General features: G+C 39.3%; 1 protein-coding gene across 2 annotated transcripts in view; it reads right to left on the reverse strand.

Annotated features, from left to right (window-relative positions):
- The window catches only part of SPIRE1 (spire type actin nucleation factor 1), a 326738-nt gene that overhangs the window by 97355 nt on the left and 209831 nt on the right, over positions 1–19552 (reverse strand). For both annotated transcript variants that reach the window (XM_090285845.1, XM_090285844.1), the window contains exon 6: positions 15670–15834. In XM_090285845.1, the coding sequence (XP_090141971.1) occupies positions 15670–15834 (165 nt within the window). The remainder of the gene's footprint in view (positions 1–15669; positions 15835–19552) is intronic.

The raw sequence follows: 19552 nt of genomic DNA on the forward strand, positions 1-19552 counted from the left end.
TTAAATGTCTGCCCAGTTTTTGCCTTCTCCATTCTCAAGGCCTCATGCTTAAGCCAGGGACAAGTAGCTCACTAGGGGCACTCATCAGTTCCTCTTGAGGGGGCCCAGAATGAGCATAACCAGGAATAAGTGGGATATTAGCCAACTCTAGCTGTCTTGCTCCATGGATTTCCTTGTTAAATTTCTGGCTGGTCTGTAGTTTCGTTGTTCTAACGAGTAGTTAGGCTGCAGTCTAGCCTCCTTAACTCTCCATATTTATTTGCCACCAAGTTCTCTCTTGCTTTAGACAATGTTTCAGGTGTTAATTTGAATACTACCTGCTTCAAATAAAGTCATGGTCTGCCCTGGCCAGCTGGGCAGAACTTCAAAGATATGGAGCTTATGGGGAGTGAGGTGAAATGGAAGCCACTCCTGTCTAAAATGTCACAGACTCCTACTGTTGTTCCTGAGATTCAGTGTATTTTCTTGAATAGCTGCTTTCAATGTGTTGTATGCTCTTTGGTTAATTTACAGAGAATTAAATGGTTGTTTTTGAAACTTCACAACTTTTATTAGAGTATTTTAGGGAGAATAGTTGCCAAACAACTCACTTAAGACTTTCTGGAAGTCACTCCTTTTGGTGTTTAATTTTATCAAATGCTTCTTCTATATATATATTAAAATGATCAAGCTTTTTTCTTTATTTTGTTAATGTGGGAAATTATATTCATTTATTTCTCTTGTGTGAAGCCACTTGTACATTCTAAAAATAACCCCCAATTATTATAAAATGCTTTTTATATATTGCTGGAATTGACACTGGAATCCAGATCTATAGCTAACTGGAGACAATCTCTATTCAATACCAGCCAATTCATGCCAAAAAGGGGTCCAGTGTGCTGCTTTTAAAGAAAAGTAACAAATCTGGATTTTATTTATAATTCCCTATTTTTAAATTCTGTGAACAAAACAAAATACATTGTAAGCTAGTTTTATCCCTTGAACCATGAACCAATGAGGTGATGGCCTAGTCTGTGTGTAATAGTTAGCCTCTTCTCTCTATGTTCCAACAGTCAAAGTATTGAAGTAGGAAAGAGTCTCTACTTCAAATGGGCTCTACTTTATAACCAGCCTACTCAGCAGTGTTTCCCTGTGCTCTGATCTTCCTAGGGAAGCAGGTTAAAAATGTATATCTTCCCCAATTATTTTATTTCAGTTTTTAGAACCACGTATAAACAATGTAAAACAACCAATGAATTTTGGGTTCTTTGCAAGCCTCTCTAATCTGCACACCATATTTACTGCTTAAGTTCTACATTTATGCATGCATATCACACTACTCTTTTTCAGGTGGATGTGAAGGAGGATTCATCCAAGTTTTAACCCCAATTGTGTAGCTTCACCTTTTGGATGGGATTTCCTTTGGTAAAAAGCTGAATAGGTTTACAAGATTTATGATCGCTATAAGCAGCAAGATTTCATGATATTTACAGAAAGATGCTGTTTCACTTGGAAAATGTGACTAGAGGATTCACTGTTTCTGTGCTTAATGGCAAGAATCCTGCCCTTCTATTTGAAATTTAAGGAAGGCTCTAGCTTTTTTAAGGAAAAAAGTATTGATTTGGGGGGGGCGGTAAGTTTATTGAAACAGAATGTATATATGGTAAAGTACACAAATTTTAATTGCATATAAATAAACATAATCTATCGAATCACCATTCAACTCAAGATATAGAATAATACCAACTATCTGTGCTTTCTTCTATGGTTGCTACTTCAGCCCCACATGTGAGAAACACTATTCTGAGTTCTATCACCATAGATAAGCTTTGCCAGTTTTGAAACTGACCCAATTCAGTCATTTACATTTACCTGCCTACCACTTAAAACCATTTGAGTTTGCTGCTGTTCTATCCCAGGTTACATTCAAAATACTTTAAGCTTTCAAGAGAGAATGTACCAAGTTTGTTATAAAAGAAAAGACAATTACACTGTATTTATTTTATTTTTTAAAAGAAATATTTGCATCTCCCGGCACACAAAAGCCCTGGATCAGATGGCTTCACAGGCAAATTTTACAAAACATTTAGGGAAGAACTAACTCCTACCCTCCTCAAACTATCCCAAAAAACCCAAGAAGAGGGAAAAATCCCAAACTCTTTCTATGAAGCCAGTATTACCCTAATTCCAAAACCAGGTCAAGACACAACAAAGAAAGAAAACTACAGGCCAATATCAATGATGAACATAGATGCTAAAATCCTCAACAAAATATTGGCAAACAGGATCCAGCAATACATCAAAAAGATCATACACCATGATCAAGTGGGATTCATCCCAGAGATGCAAAGATGGTTTAATATTCGCAAATCAATAAATACATCACCTAAACAATGAAAGACAAAAATCACATGATCATATCAATAGATGCAGAGAAAGCATTTGATAAAGTGCAATGCCCATTTATGATGAAAACACTCAGCAAAATAGGAACAGAAGAAGCATACCTTAACATAATTAAGGCTATACATGAGAAACCTGAAGCCAACATCATACTCAATGGGCAAAAACTGAAAGCATTCCCCCTGAAATCAGGAACAAGACAAGGCTGTCTACTCTCTCCATTCCTATTCAACATAATGTTGGAAGTCCTAGCCACAGCAGTCAGACAAGAAAAAGAAATAAAAGGCATCCAAATGGGGAAAGAAGAAGTAAAACTATCATTATATGCAGATGACATGACAGTATACATAGAAAACCCTATAGACTCCACTAAAAGACTGCTCGATATAATAAGTGAATTTGGGAAAATAGCAGGGTACAAAATAAATATACAGAAATCTAAGGCATTTCTGTACACCAACAATAAAATATCAGAGACAGAGACAAAAAAGAAAATACCATTTACTATAGCAACAAGAAAAATAAAGTGCTTAGGAATAAACTTAACCAAAGAGATAAAAGACCTGTACTCTGAAAATTACATAACATTGAAGAAAGTAATTAAGGAAGATACAAATAAATGGAAGCAAATACCATGTTCTTGGATGGGAAGAATCAACATCATCAAAATGGCCATACTACCCAAAGCAATTTACAGATTCAATGCAATCCCTATTAAAATAACAATGACATATTTCACAGACCTAGAACAAATACTCCAAAAATATATATGGATCCAAAAAAGACCCCGAATAGCAAAAGCAATCTTGAGACAGAAGAACACAGCAGGAGGAATCACAATACCAGACATCAAACAATACTACAAAGCCACTGTCATCAAAACAGTCTGGTACTGGCATAAGAACAGACATATAGATCAATGAAACAGAAAAGAGAGTCCAGAAATAAATCTAGGAATATACGGTCAACTAATATTTGACTAAAAGGGAAGGAGCATAAAATGAAGTGAGAAGAGCCTCTTCAAGAAATGGTGCTGGGAGAACTAGACAGGGACGTGAAAAAAATGAAACTAGACCACCAACTTACACCACACACCAGAATAAACTCAAGAGGGATCAAAGACTTAAATGTAAGCTGTGACACCATAAAGGTCCTAGAGGAAAACATAGGCAGGAAATTTTCCGATATCCCACGTAACAATATTTTCATGGATACATCTCCTAAGGCAAGAGAAATAAAGGAAAAAATAAACAAATGGGACTACATCAAATTAAGAGTTTCTGCTCAGCAAAAGAAAACATCAGAAAGATGAAAAGGAAACCAACCATATGGGAAAACATATTTGCCAATGATATCACAGACAGGGGACTGATCTCCAAAATATATAAAGAGCTTATACGACTCAACATCAAGAAAACAGACAACCCAATTAAAAAATGGGCAAAGGACCTGAACAAACACTTCTCCGAAGAGGACATACAGAAGGTCCATAGACACATGAAAAAATGCTCAACATCATTGGTCATCAGAGAGATACAAATAAAAACCACAATGAGATACCACCTCACACCAGTCAGAATGACCATCATCAACAAATCAACAAACAACAAGTGCTGACGAGGATCTGGAGAAACGGGAACCCTACTGCACTGTTGGTGGGAATGCAGACTGGTGCAGCCACTGTGGAAAACAGTATGGAATTACCTCAAAAAACTAAAAATGGAACTGCCTTTTGAACCAGAGATTCCACTGCTAGGATTATACCCAAAAAAATCCTAAAACCCTAATTCAAAAGAACTTATGCACCCCTATGTTCATAGCAGCACTGTTTACAATAGCTAAGTGCTGGAAACAGCCTAAGTGCCCATCTGTAGATGATTGGATCAAAAAACTGTGGTACATTTACACAATGGAATACTATGCTGCAGAGAGAAAGAAGGAACTCCTGCCATTTGCGACAACATGGATGGGACTAGAGAGAACTATGCTTAGTGAAATAAGCCAGGCAAAGAAAAAAAACAAAACAAACCATATGATATCACCTAATACAGGAAACTAAAGAACAACATAAACAAATGAACTAAATAGGACAAGGAGCAGACTAACAGTCAATAGGGGGGAGGGGGAGGGAGAGAAGGGGGATAAGTACGGGAAGGGTTTAGTCAAAGAATGTGTATAAATGACTCATGGACATGGACAACGGGAGGGATATGATTGTGGGAGAAGGGGTGGGCTGGGTTGGGGGGAGCAATGGGGGAAAAATGGGACAATTATAATTGAAAAACCAAAAAATTAAATTAAAAAGAAAAAAGAAACATTTGCCAGTATCATATGAACAGCTGTATTATTTTACCAAAAATTCTCCTTCCTAATATACAAATTAATTTCAGGATAAATATAATGCAATCTGATTCTTTCCAGCTACTAATGCACCATATTTAGGAAATATTTAATGGTAAGTGAATTAACGAATAGTGAAATGAGGAAGTTAAATAAAAGAGTAAAAGAATACACTCTGTCAGAGAATCACATGTAACATACTCAAATTTATATAAAATACAACTAAGAAACTTACCTCATTAAACTTGAGAGATCTGGCCAATAGGACTAAATGTAATTTCTTAATTGCATTTAAGCCATATTTTCACTACTCAACTTCTGTTGCAAATCCTTGTCATTTTAGTAACCATGATAACAATATAAATGTATGTAGTTTAACAGATAGTAAATCAAAGTAAAAAGTTGTTTTTTTTGCCGTCTACTCAATTAATAGCCCTACAATCTTCCCTTTAGTAATGTTTTAGAAGTGCAATAGATTCTTACACGTAATTCAATTATTTGTGTCTTAATATTTGTTCAAATCATTAGAAATTCAAGATAAGATATGCTATTGTCTGATTAATAGAGTAGCATAACATAGTGTTTCATAAAACATGAGGCCTGCCACATACTCGCAAAGCCTGAAAAACACACACTTTTATGAAAATGTAAAATAGTTTTCTTCAGAAGTATGTGAAGCTACAATTTTAGCGTCAGGACTTCAGATACATATCTAATTTTTATACCACGTGGTGGTTTACAAGGGTTTTAGACAACTTGACAGTATTTTTCAAAGACCTTAAAAACATGCATATTCACTGACCAAGTAGTTACATGGCTAGAATTTATCCTAAGAAAATTAATACAGTTTTTTGTATACTACTAAAAAGTGATAAATCTCAACAACAGGAGATTAAATAAATTATGGTTTGTCCTCTCAATAGATTATTGAAACCATTAAAAATATTGTACAATGCAATATAATAAAGCTATAAAAATGAGAAAGCTTTTATATGCTGAAAATATAATGATTACCAAGATAACCAAGTAATGAAAAAAGATATAGAACAGTGTATATAATATAGTAACACTGTGCAAATATTTACATATATAGGGAGATACACACACATACATACAAAAACACATATAAAATGTCACTAGAAAGATGTTTAAAAAACTGGTAAACAGAATACTCAACCAAGGAGAAAGCTAAGAAGGTGATCTAGGTAAACATGGCTTGCCTCCTCCCACAACCACATGAAAATTACAACTAAACTACAGAACAACCATTATTCAGAAGTGCCAGAAATAGAGCTGAATGGAAGTCCTACACCTATGGCATTAAAGAAGAAAACATATCGAGACTGGTAGGAGGGGGCAAAGATGCAGAATGGGCTGGTCCCACACCCAAGTGTGGTAGATAAAAATTGGAAGAGATATCTCAGGAGTGAGGGGTCCCAGCCCCACAACAGGCCCTACAGCCCAGAGTTCCAGTGCCAGGAAGATGAGTCCCCATAACTTCTAGCTGTTAAAACCAGGGGGATGGAGGCTGTGGAAGACAAACTGCTGAAGTCCCAGGCTGTTCCTCTTAACCTGCAAAAGCCAAGTAAAAAAAAATTATAGTGTAGGTAGAGCTTGCTTGTATCTTTCAGATCAGCCATGACCTCAGCAGGGTTATAAGGCCCGTGCCCAACTTACTCAGACTCACTCACTCTAAGCTCAAGTATCAGGGAAGCTTGAAAAGCACCAGAGACATACAGGGAGGAACTGAAGTGCCTGGCAACAGGACGAGAGCTTGGGGGCAGCTTTCTCCCATACACAACTGCTGGCAGAGGTGACGGTTCCTTCTCTGAGCCCTCCTCTAACAGAGATGACAGGTGGGCACCATATCTGAGACTCCATCAACCAGGCTCACACTGTTTGCCCCACCCTGGTGATTCCCTGAGCTTCGCCCCACCCAACTTTCAGGCCCACCTAAGCTGTTTCTAGTGGCTTTTCCATACAAATGGCTTGCCTTGGTTTGTGCTTTAGATTTTCCTAAATCCTCTCAAACAAGCAGCATCTAGCCTCAGCAAGCCCCATATATCTTGCTAAGTGGCCCCAGGCCTGGCACTAAGAGCAGTTGGCCGTGGTACAAAGCTTGGCCTCACCTGGGCACCTCCAAGCCCAGCACAAGCAGCATTCACCTGCAGGTGGCTTTGAAGCTTATACCAGGTGGCCTACAGAACACAGGTGAAAGGTGACCTTGGCTTGCACCTCCCAGGAAGCGTCAGAGCCGACACACCCAGTGGACAGCTATAGACCTTATAGGAGCACAACCACCCAACAACCTCCGAAAGCAACCAACTCAATGGGCAAACTCAGCAGGCACCAGAGCCAAGCTGAAGTAAGTCCTGCTCTGTGGAGTGGGCCCCTGTACAGCTGATCCTCCACAGTGGTTGGAGGTTGGTGATCAGAGGTCACAGTCAGTCCTTGCAGGTGACTGGCCTGTGTAAATCCCTTCTATTGACCTGTCAACAGCAATTAAGGCTCAACTACAAGAGGAAGGTGTACACATTCCACACAGTGGGTACACCTCGAGTACCAAGCTTGGACCCTACAATACACCTACTGTATTGGGCCACTCTACCAAGGCAGGTAGTCATAGCAGCTCTAACTAATATATAGAAAGACAAAAACAAAAACAGGCAGGTGGCCAAAATGAGAAGACAAAGAAACATGTCCCAAATGAAAGAACAGAACAAAACTCCAGAAAAAGAACTAAACAAAATAGAGAAAGGAATCTACTTGATGTAGATTCAAAACAGTGGTTAGAGGGATGCTCAATGAACTTAGGAGAAGAGCAGATGAAATCAGAGAACTTCAACAGCATAAAAAAGGACATGGAAACCATAAGAAAGGGCCAGTCAGAAATGAAGGACATTAACTGAAATGAAGAACAACTTACAGGGAATCAGCAGTAGAGTGGATGAAGCCGAGAATTAAATCAGCAATTTGGAACATAAGGAAGCAGAAATCACCCCCTCAGAACAGCAAGAAGAAAAAAAGAATCCAAAAATACATGGACAGTGTAAGGAGCCCCTGGGACAACTACAAGAACACCAACATTCGCATCATAGGGGTGCCGGAAGAAGAGAGAGAGCAAGAAATTGAAAACCTATTTGAAAAATTGACAGAAAACTCCCTTAACCTGGTGAAGAAAATAAACATACAAGTCCAAGAAGCCTAGAGTGCCATACAAGATGAACCCAAAGAGGCCCACACCAAGACCTGTCATGATTAAAATGCAAAAGGTTAAAGATAAAGAAAGAATCTTAAAAGCAGCAAAAGAAAAGCAAGGGAGTCCCCATAAGGCTGTCAGCTTATTTCTCCAAAAGAAACTCTGCAGGCCCCAAGAGACTGGCACAAAATATTTAAAGTGATGAAAAGCAAGGGCCTATAATCAAGATTATGCTACCCAGCAAACCTACCATTTAGAATCAAAGGACAGATAAAAAACCTCCCAGACAAGGAAAAGCTAAAGGAGTTTATTATCACCAAACCAGTATTACAAGAAATGTTAAAGGATCTTCTTTAAAAGAAAGAGGAAAAAAAAGGATAAAAAATATGAATAATAAAATGGCAATAAATGCACATCTATCAAGAATTAATTTATTTTTTAATCCTCACCTGAGAATGTTAATTGATTTTAGGAAGAGGACGGAGAAGGGAGAGGGAGAGAAGGAGAGGAGGAGAAGGAGAAGGGGAGGGGGAGAGGGAGAAGGGGAGAGATAGAGGGAAGGAGGAAGACAGCGAGATGGGGAGAAGGGGGTAGAGAGAGAGGGATGGAGAGAGTAAGAGAGGGAGGGGGGAGAGAGGAAGAGAGGGAGAGAGGGAGGGAGGAAGAGAAGGAGAGAAGGAGAGGAGGAGAGAGGGAGAGATTGATTCCATGTGAAAGAAAAACATGCACTGGTTACCTCCTATATGTGCCCTAACCAGGGATTGAATCTGAAACCTAGGTATGTGTCTGACTGAACTGAACCCGCAACCTTTTTTTTTTTTTTCCAGATTTAATGTGTTTTATTGATTAAAATATTACATTTGTGCCACTTTCCCTTCCCTCTGCTCCCCTCCATCCGGTGGCCCCCTCCCTCCAGTTGTCCCCCGCTTTTAGATTATGTCCATTAGTTGTGCTTACAGTTCCTCCCAACCTCTCTCCGTCTATTCCATTCCCTCCTACCATGATCCCCAATTCCTATATCATCTCCCTCCCTCTCCCCACTCCCCCTCCCTGTTGGCCTCCCCCCACTATGTTTCCCTTACCCACAGTTCCTTTTCCACTCTCGTTGCCTGTTTCGTTTGCCTTTGTTTCATCTCCCTAGCTTCTGTTTTTTAAACCAGTCCCTTTAACTTCTCATATAACAGTGGTTTGGATCTAATGAACTCTTTCAGTTTTATTTTGTCCTGGAAACACTTTCTCTGTCCTTCTATTCTGAATGACAATTTCGCTGGATAGAGTATTCGTGGTTGTAGGTTTTGGATTTTCATTACTTTGAATATTTCTTGCCAGTCCCTTCTTGTCTGTAGGGTTTCCCTTGAGAAGTCAGCTGACCCCTTTGTACATAATTCTTTTCTTCTCTCTTGCTGCTTTTAAGATTCTCTCTTTATCTTTAATTTTTGACATTTTGATTATAATGTGTCTTGGAGTGGTTCTCCCTGGGTCCAGTCTCTTGGGAACTCTCCTTGCTTCCTGGACCTGCAAGTCTATTCCCTTCCCCAAGTCTGGGAAGTTCTCCTTTATTATATTTTCACTCAATTTTTCAAGTTCTAGTTCATCTTCCTCATTCTCTGGCAAACCAATGATTCTTAGTTGGGCCTTTTATAGCTGTCCCAGAGGTTTCTGATCCTCTCATTGTTGCTTGCCATTTCCTCTCGCTGCATTGGTTGACTGCTTGTTCCTTCTCCATATTCCAGTTTGTTGAAATGGACTCTGGATTCCTCACCATCTGTCTCGTATGTGGTTTTGTTCCTTTCGTTATGAAAGTTTTTCGCTTCTTTCATATCTTTTTCCTGCTCTTTTGTGAATTCTGTAAGCCACCTGATAACAATGGCCCAGAACTGAGCCTCTGACAGGTTTCTTATCTGTTCATCTGTCAGGTTCTCTATCTGCTGTCTGGTGAGTTGTGCCACCGGGATCTCTATATTTGTCTGCCACATTTTGACAGATGCGTTTTGTTTTCCTGGGCCGGCTGTCGGGGGCAGGGGGCAGTGCCTGCGTAGGCGTCACAAATCAGCGACCGCCGGCGCCTGCCCGTCCGCGACCTATTTCGCAGCCCTGTGGTGCTTTCTGTGGGGGCGGGGGTCCAAGATGGATTCACACAGTTATTCAGCTAGGAGACCGGGATCCGTCCTCCCGCCCCCCTGGGCCTCACTGTTCAAGGCGATGCTGCGGCTGCTCCCCAGCGCCGGAGTCGGGCACGCCAGGGGCTTGATCGGAGTCGCCTGCCTGTCCGCGACCTATTTCGCAGCCCTGTGGTGCTTTCTGTGTGGGCGGGGGTCCAAGATGGATTCACACAGTTATTCAGCTAGGAGACCGGGATCCGTCCTCCCGCCCCCCTGGGCCTCACTGTTCAAGGCGATGCTGCGGCTGCTCCCCAGCGCCAGAGTCAGGCACGCCAGGGGCTTGATTGGAGTCGCGCACGCCAGGGGCTTGATTGCCTCCGGGATTTTTCGCCGCCCCGCCCCGCCGCTCCGCAAACAGCTTTGCCTTCTTTAACTCTTACCTGCCCAAATGGCACCGCTGGTTTATAACTTCATATGTTGGGCTTCCGTGTAGCTTTATTTTCTGGAATTTCTAGTTATCCTTTGTTTTGAAGTAGTTGTATTCCACTATAGTTGTAGAGGGAGACCTAGCGTGTCCGTCTAAGCCTCCATCTTGGCCGGAAGTCCCCGCAACCTTTTTGATGTACAGGACAACACGCCAACCACTGAACCATCCAGCAAGGGCAACAATTGCTTTAAATGCAGGTGAATTATGTGCTTCAATTAAAAGACATAGGGTGGCTCAATGGATAAGAAAACAAGACCCTTACATATGCTGTCTACAAGAGACTCACTTGAGATCAAAAGACACAGACTGAAATAGAGATGGAAAGGGTATTTCATGAGAATGGAAACAAACTAACTAAAAGCTGGAGTAGCAATCCTTACCTCATACAAAATAGATCTAAAAAACTAAGTAAATGAACAAGAGGACTGAAACAGACTCACAGATACAGAGAACAGTTTGATGCCTGACAGATGGGAGGGAGTTTGGGGGGATGAGTGAAAGAGGTGAAGGGATTAGGAAGTACAAATTATTAGTTAAAAAACAGTCACAGGGATGTAGTGAATATAGTCAATAATCTTCTAAAATAACTATGTATGATGTCAGATGGGCACTAGATTTTTTAGGTGATCACTTAGTAAGTTATATAATGTCTACTCCTTGTTATACACCTGAAACTAATACATTGTATGTCAATTTTAGTTGAAAAATAAAGAAATATTTAAAGTTAAAAATATAAAGAAACAAACACCTGGTATATAATTTTAAATGTTTAAGTGCACTTAAAATGAAAGAAATAAATTTTTTACCTGTATTTTTTAAAGTATATTTTATTGATTATGCTGTTACAGTTGTCCCAATTGTTTTCCATTCACCCCCTCCGCCAGGTAACCCACTTCCCTCCAGCAATCCCCCCTTAGTTTATGTGTATGGGTTGTGCATGTAAGTTCTTTGGCTTCACCCTTACCCATACTATTCTCAACACATTGCATTTTGCACCAACACATCATGGTGGGAGCAGATTTTTTGAAATACGCATGTGAATTTTGTTAAGTAAAATCACTAAAAATTGAAAACTACTTTGAATTTTCTTTATGAAACTTTGATTTTCTTACTTTAGAATGTATCCTTCGTCATTATTATGAAAGATAAAGGTACTATATGCACAGTTTGCAAAAAATGTAATTTTCCATGTCCCACATACAATGTGTTAACATCCCTTTTTACTTCCTATGATCCCTGCACCACTACTCCCTTTCTCCCCTTTCCTGTTAGCTGATGACACTCCAAATGATCTCCATACCAATGATTCTGTTTCTGTTCTGGTTGTTTGCTTAGTTTGTTTTTGGTTTTGTTTTTATTTTTTAGATTCAGTTGTTGTTAGTTGTGAGTTTGTTGTCTTTTAATGTTCATAGTTTTGATTTTCTTCTTTTTCTTAAATAAGTCCCTCTAACATTTCATGTAATAATGGCTTGGTGATGACAAACTCCTTTAGCTTTACTTTGTCTGCAAACACTTTATCTGCCCTTCCTTTATAAATGATAGCTTTGCTGGTTAGAGGTTGTAGGTCCTTGCTTTTCATCACTTTGAATACTTCTTTCCAATCCCTTCTTGCCTGCAAAATTTCTTTTGAGAAATCAGGTCAGTCTTATGGGAACTCCTCTGCTTTTCTCTTGCTTCTTTTAAGATTCTCTTGTTACCTTCAACCTTCGGCATTTTAATTATGATGTGTCTTGGTGTGATCCTCTTTGGGTCCAACTTGTTTGGGACTCTGTGTTTCCTGGAATTGTATGTCGATTTCTTTCACCAAATTAGGGAAGTTTTCTTTCATTATTTTTTTCAAATAAGTTTTTAATTTCTTGCTCTTCCTCTTCTCCTTCTGGCACCCCTATGTTGTGGATGTTGGTACGTTTCAAGTTGCTCCAGAGGTTCCTAATCCTCTCCTTGTTGTTTTCAATTCTTGTTTCTTCTTTCTGTTCTGGGTGACTGTTTATTTCTTCCTTTTGTTCCAAATTGTTTATTTGAATTCCAGCTTTCTTCCCTTCACTGTTGGTTCCCTGTATATTTTTCTTTATTTCACTTTATATAACCTTCACTTCTTCCTTCATTTTGTGGCTGTTACTCAATCATGTCTCTGAGCATCCTGATCACCAGTGTTTTAACTCTGCATCTGATAGGTTGGCTATCTCCACTTGATTAGTTCTTCTGGTTTCTCTCTCTTTTTTTTCTTTTAATTTGGGCCATATTTCTTTGCATTCTCAATTTGGCAGGCTCCCTTTTTTGTTTCTATGTACTAGAAAGAGCTGCTTTGACTCCGTGTCTTAGTAGTATGGCCTAATGTAATAGGTGTCCTGTAGGGTCCAGTGGCACAGAGCCTCACCTATCACTCAAGCTGGGTACTCGAGGTACACCCTTCATGTGGGCTGAGTACACCCTCCTCTTCTAGTAGAGCCATGTTGCTGTTGGCAGATCAATAGGAGGAATTTAGCCAGGCCAGTCAGCTGCCAGGACTGGTTGTGATCACTGGCTACCAACCTCTGCCTTGGGGAGGATCAGTTGTGCAGGGACAGGGTGGTGGTCCTCTGACATAGTCTGTAACTGTCATCTGGGTAAGCTGGCCCTGGGGTTTCCCAGGAAGGTCAGTCCCCTCTGTGTTTTGCCTGGGGCACCCTGCCTGAGCTATAAAGCAATCTGAGTTGGCTGCTACTTGTGTTGGGCTTGGAGATTTCCAGGTGAAGCCAAGTTTTGAATCTAGACTGGCTGCTACTAGTGCTGGGTTTGGGGCTCACTGAGGCCAGCTGTTGTTTCCTTGAGATAACTTAGGAAGTTGTGAAGCATGAGCCAAGACCGGCCATTCCTATGGAAAAGCAGTCTGGGTGGGACAGTAAGTTGGATAGGGCAGAGTCTGTGGATCTGCAGGAGGGTCAAACAGTGTTAATCAGGTTGATGGAATCTCAGATATGGCACCAGCTTGCCATCTCTGTAGGGGGGAGGATTTAGAAAAGAGACAATGGCCTCCACTTGCCTTAATGCCTGACACTTCAGTTTTTCTTTTATAGTGCTGGCGTCCTTCAAGCTGCTACCGTGGTGCTGGAGCTCAGTGGGAATGAGTCCATCTGTGGGTTCTTAAAGAGGAAGTGCTTGGTGCTCCTGCAGTTTCCTCCACTGACTCGATCCCTGCTGAATTTTGCAGCTAGAAGTTGTGGGGACTTATCTTTCTCTCACTGGAACCCTGGGCTGGGGGACCTGGTGTGGGGCTGGGACTCCTTGTTCCTGAGATACCCCTACCAAGTTTTTATCTACCACATGTGGGTGTGTGACCAGCCCATTCCACGTCTGTGCACCTCCTATCCATATTGATGGATGTGGTTTCTTTAATTCCGTAGTTGTCAGCCTTATGTTCAACTCAATTATGACGGTTCTAGCTGATGGTTGTTCTATACTTTAGTTGTAATTTTGATGTGGTTGTACAAAGAGGCGAGCCATGTCTGCCTACAACACCATCCTGAGCAGATCTCCAGAAATACATGTTTTACAAATGAAAGAGCATTTTGTTTCACTCAAATTGTTCAAACCCAAAAGATGCCTACTTTGGTCAAGATGTGAACAAACAAGTAAAACTATTGTGCTATAAATAATTGTCACAGTAGATCTCAAAGGCAATTTGGCAATAGGTATGTACCACACAGTACAGGTTCTGGGGCAAGTCAGAATGAGATTGAAAATTGGGATTTGCCTTGTAGCTAGCTGCCTGAACTTGGGAAGTTACTGAGCATCTTTAAACTTCAGTTTCCTTATTTGTAAAGTAAGGAGATTTACTGAAAAGTAAATTAACATGACATTTCGCTTAAATATTATAGCATATTAAAATTAATTAACAAGCAACTCAAACAGCTACTTAAGTCTCTTTATTGTAAAACAAAATGATGTTTCATAAGAATCTTCTATATAAAATAACTGATTAAATTTTCTCAAAAATGTACATATAATTCATTAATTCATTCAACAACTATCCAGCTATGTATTAGGCACATGCTCTAGTCATGGGGGATATGGGTGAAAGAACTATTTTTCCTGTATTTGTAAGGGAGACAAATAGTGAATCTGATAATACATGGCAATGTGAACTTTTGAAATACAAGGGTAATGACTTTTCTAATGTCATTTGGGTGGAAACCTGAAAAACGAAGAGGCAAATGAAGATGTGTGGGGAAAGAGAGCTGCAGAAGGTTTAGCTGCAGGAGTGTGTGAGGCGTTTTTAAGACAGTGGCAGAGACCAGGGTAAACAGGGGAAGTCAACCAGGAAGGGTGTTAGAAGATGAGGTATGAGAGGTAACCTAGACCAGGCTCTGTAGGCCTTGAAGGCCAAGGTAAGGGCATGGAGTTTATTCTGTTTGATGAGGAGCAGTGGAAGGATCTGAGCAGGGCAATAATATCATCACATTTTACTTTTAGGAGTTTTACTCTAGCTGTTTTTGGGAAAAATCAGATTGAAAAGAGGCAAGAGTGAACTGGAAAACCACTTTGAGGCACTTGTAATATAGTCTGAATGACAGATGATGGTGGTTTCGAATAGATGGCATCTGAAGCACAGGTAGTGAGTGAGAAGTTGTCATATTCAGGGCATATTTCAAAGAGAGAGCTAACTAGGATTCCACTTCTAAGAACTTAACTCAAGGATTTAATTGTAGTCACTAAAAAATATTTATATACAAGGTTACAAAAAATAGGATGCTAATAACTGAATACAAGATGATGAGTTTAATAAACTCTGGAACAGCCACAAGCTGGAAAGAAGTCATTCAGAAATGATGATGTTGTATATATAATGACACAAAAAAATGCTCATAATATGGTAAGTGAAAATGACAAGTTACAAAACAAAGTACCCCATATTAATCCATACTGTCCATCCACATAAATTTATAGAAAAATATTGAAGATTATACACAAGCATGTTAGCAAAAATTTTCTCTGGCTTGTGGAATTACACATTTATAAACTTTTTTCTGAGCTTGTTGTATTTTTCAAATTTTCTGTAAAACCATGTATTAATTTAATGAGAAAAAATAATTTTTAAAGTATAATATTGAGAACATTTTCAACAAATAAAATTACTAAATAACCATTTGAATCCATTAATACTTTTCTTTGTTACTTACCATCACTTTTCGCAATGTGTATCTTTTGGATCGAATGTCATCCATCAGCATTTCATAAGGGGTGAGCTGATATTCAATAGGTAAAGGGTTGTACTGACGCTCTTGGACCTTTTTAAGTTTTACTCCATTGCGCAAATCTCTCATCACCTGTACCCAGAATCGAGCCTGAAAGTACCAACAGTGGAGAATGAATTTACTTGTTTCCTATAAATAGTTACAGTCATACAGAAAAAATGAAGAGCCTGGATTATAAAACACTGAGAAAACCAAACAAAAACAATTTTAAAAATTAAATTTTATGATACTACAAAGTGGGTAGAAAGCCAGTAGGGGATCCGCAAGCTATGACTGGTGGTACACCTGGGTATAAATCCTAACTAATCCACTGTGGTAGGCATTAATGACTTCAGTTTTTCAGGTCTCTTTGTGTCTACATTGTTATGTAACTTTGTTCACTAAAGAGGAAGACTATTTCTCACACCTTGACTTTGGGTTTGGCCATATGATTTGTGTGGCCACTGGAATAGTAATGAATATGGCATGACCAAAGGCTGCAAAATCAAACGCACAATGGGTTGTCATTCATATTTTTATTATCGCCATGAGGACATCATGGCTGAATTGCCATTATGCCCACTGGCCTGATCACCTAGGAGAAGAATGAGACACACTTAAAGAGTGAAGTTAGTACAACTAATTTTGCAAACTCATAAACTAAATATATGTTACTGCCTAATGCCACAGTGATTTTTGTAGTGTTTGGTTATATAGCATTATAGTGACCATAGCAAATTGATATAACCACCTACTAGCTATTTGACACCCAGCAAGCTGCTTCAACTTTCTGAACCATGGCTTCCTCATCAATAAAAGAAAATGGTACTTCATTACTTGTTCAGAAGATCAGAGATGTTCTCCACACAGAAAATGTGTTCTGTATACAGAAGAGACTCAAAACTGACAATTTGTCTTATCTTTGTACAAATTATCTAATATCAGTTTTCTTATCTACAAATAGCAACTATATCCCTCAAGAGAATAAGATATATACATGAAGTACTTAAAACACATATTAAAATGTATATTATTATATGTTAGACCTTTTGTTTTCCTGCTTATAAGCTATGGTGTCATAGTCTCTACTTCATTAAAAAGTAAATCATCCTGGCTGCTGTGGCTCAGTGGATTGAGCATTAGCCTGCGAACCAAGTGTCCCTGGTTCAATTCCCAGTCAGGGCACATGACTAGGTTGCACACTAGGTCCCCAGTTGGGGTCACGTGAGAGGCAACTGCACATTGATGTTTCTCTCCCTCTCTTTCACCTTTCCTCTCTCTCTAAAGACAGATTAAAAAAAAAAAAAAAAGTAAATCAAAATATTTAACTGAAATGTTGCAGCTTTAAAAATAATTAATAAGTGGCTCCAATAGCTATTTAAATATATTAAAAATCAATGTGTTAATAAGTGGCTCAAGTAGCTATTTAAATATATTACAAATCAAGAATTGTGTATATAAAATGACTGATTAAATTTCTCAAAAATGTCCTCAAAAACAATTTGTGATTAAAGAAGAAAGTATACCATTTCTTATTCCAAAAAGGGTTTGAGGTACTTAATATTAAGGTATATCCTTTAGAACATCTTCTAAAATGCTCCCTTTTAAAATAGGTTCTTAGATTCTGCCATTAAAGATATTCTAATATACCCCTAGAATAGTTAGGTTTCTCTCTTGGGAATATTCTTGTGCCAACTTCTTTACTTTTCTAACTTGTTCCTTTAAGATTGAGTTCAAGTACAATCTCATCTTTTAAAAATATTGTCTCTTTTCTTGACCTCCTCAGCTTTCAGAAAACCTGACATATGAAACTTTGAATTCTCAAAATAGATAAATTAGAGGATGAGCACTCACATAGCTTTTGCTATAATTTATGAAAGGATTAAAACAGACTTGTTTTATGTAGCCAGTTCTTTATGTATATTATTTTTTTAAATTAATTAATTTATTTATTTACTTATTTTTAGAGAGAGGGGAAAGGAGAAAGAGAGGGAGAGAAACATCATTGTGTGGTTGCCTCTCACTCGCGCCCCCAACTGGGGACCTGACGTGCAACCTAGTTATGTGTCCTGACTGGGAATTGAACCAGCAACACCTAGTTCGCAGGTCGACGCTCAATCCACTGAGCCACACCAGCCAGGGTCTTTACATATTATTGTTTGGCAAAATTTTACCTATGATTCTTAAGAAATTAAAGTTATGGAAATAAAAAAGAAATTGAAGTCATGCTTATTATATAAAATAATGCACAACTGTCACCAGAGATTTTACCATTTAGCCCCTATTCCGAGATGTTTCAATTCAGCTGTTCAAGAAATTCTGATTCTCCTTCATTCTATTCCTCATTTTTTTCTCATCTTTCAAGGTAATTCATGTTAATGGTCTTATGAGAAAGAAGCTGGTGATCAAGACAAATATAACTCCCTTTAAAGTTAGTGCATCTTGTCAGTGATCATACTTTTTTATTTTTTATTTTATTTTGCAATCACTTTTTATTGTTATTCTATTACAGTTGACCCAATTTTTCCCTCTTTGCCCTCTTCCACCCTTTACTCCTACAGTCAATTTCCTCACTGTTGTTCATGTCTGTGCGTCATTCATACATGCTCTTTGTCTAGTCGCTTCCCTTTCTTTCCACCGTTATCCCCCTCTCTCTCCCTCTCTGGTCACTTTCAGTCTGTTCCATGTTTCAATGTCTGTGGTTGTATTTGTTCATTAGTTTACTTCATTCATAAGATTCCTCTTATAGGTGAGATCATATAGCATCTGTCTTTCACCAACTGGCTTATTCACTTAGCATAATACACTCCAGTTCCATCCATGCTGTTGCAAAAGGGAGGAGTTCCTTCTTTCTTTATGCTGTGTGGTATTCCATCCTGTAAATGTACCACAGTTTTTTTGTCCACTCATTTACTGATGGGCACTTAGGCTGTTTCCAGCACTTGGCTATTGTAAATAGAACTGCCAGAAACATAGAGGAGCGTAAGTTCTTTTGAATAAGTGACTAGGGATTCTCAGGGTTTATTCGTCGTCGTCGTCGGCAGCCGTCAGTCTCGAGAGACGATGGTGTAGCTTCTTAAGAGTCTATCTGCACCGCCGAGAATGGCTGTGCAGTCCGACTCGGGAGTGACACGGTATCTGTCTCCTCCTGTGTTGAATCGACATCTTGCGATGACGCTGGAGTGTCCTCTCCAGTGAAGCTGAAGCTACAGAGCCTGGGCAGGATGATATGGAGGGTCTGCTGTTGCCCATGCAGCAGACCCCCCCTCTCTTCGCAGCTGAAGGGTCCAAGGGAAAGACGGAGTCAATACAGCTTGGCTTCAGGTGGCAGTGGAATTGCTAGCTCAAAAGGCAGTTCCATTTTTAGTTTTATAAGTAAATTCCATACTGTTTTCTACAGTGGATGCACCAGTCTACATTCCCACTAACAGTGTACTAGGCTTCCCTTTCTCTACGTCCTCACCAGCACTTGTTGTTTGTTGATTTATTAATGATGGCCATTCTGACAGGTGTGAGGTAATAGCTCAGTGTGGTTTTAATTTGCATCTCTCTGATGGCTAGTGATGTTGAGCATCTTTTCATATGTCTAGGTGCCATCTGCATGTCCACCTTGGATAAGTGTCTATTTAGATCATTTGCCCATTTTTTAACTGGATTGGTCATCTTCCTGCTGAGTTGCTTGAGTTCACTATATATTTTGGAGATCAAACACTTGTCCCATGTATCATTGACAAATATGTTCTCTCACACAGTTGGCTCCCTGTTCATTTTGATGACGGTTTCTTTAGCTGTGAAGATTTTTTGTTTGATGTAGTCCCATTTATTTTTT

Source organism: Furipterus horrens, unplaced genomic scaffold (genome assembly GCF_987537825.1).
Source record: "Furipterus horrens unplaced genomic scaffold, mFurHor1.1.pri manual_scaffold_8, whole genome shotgun sequence".
NCBI classification, from domain to species: domain Eukaryota; kingdom Metazoa; phylum Chordata; class Mammalia; order Chiroptera; family Furipteridae; genus Furipterus; species Furipterus horrens.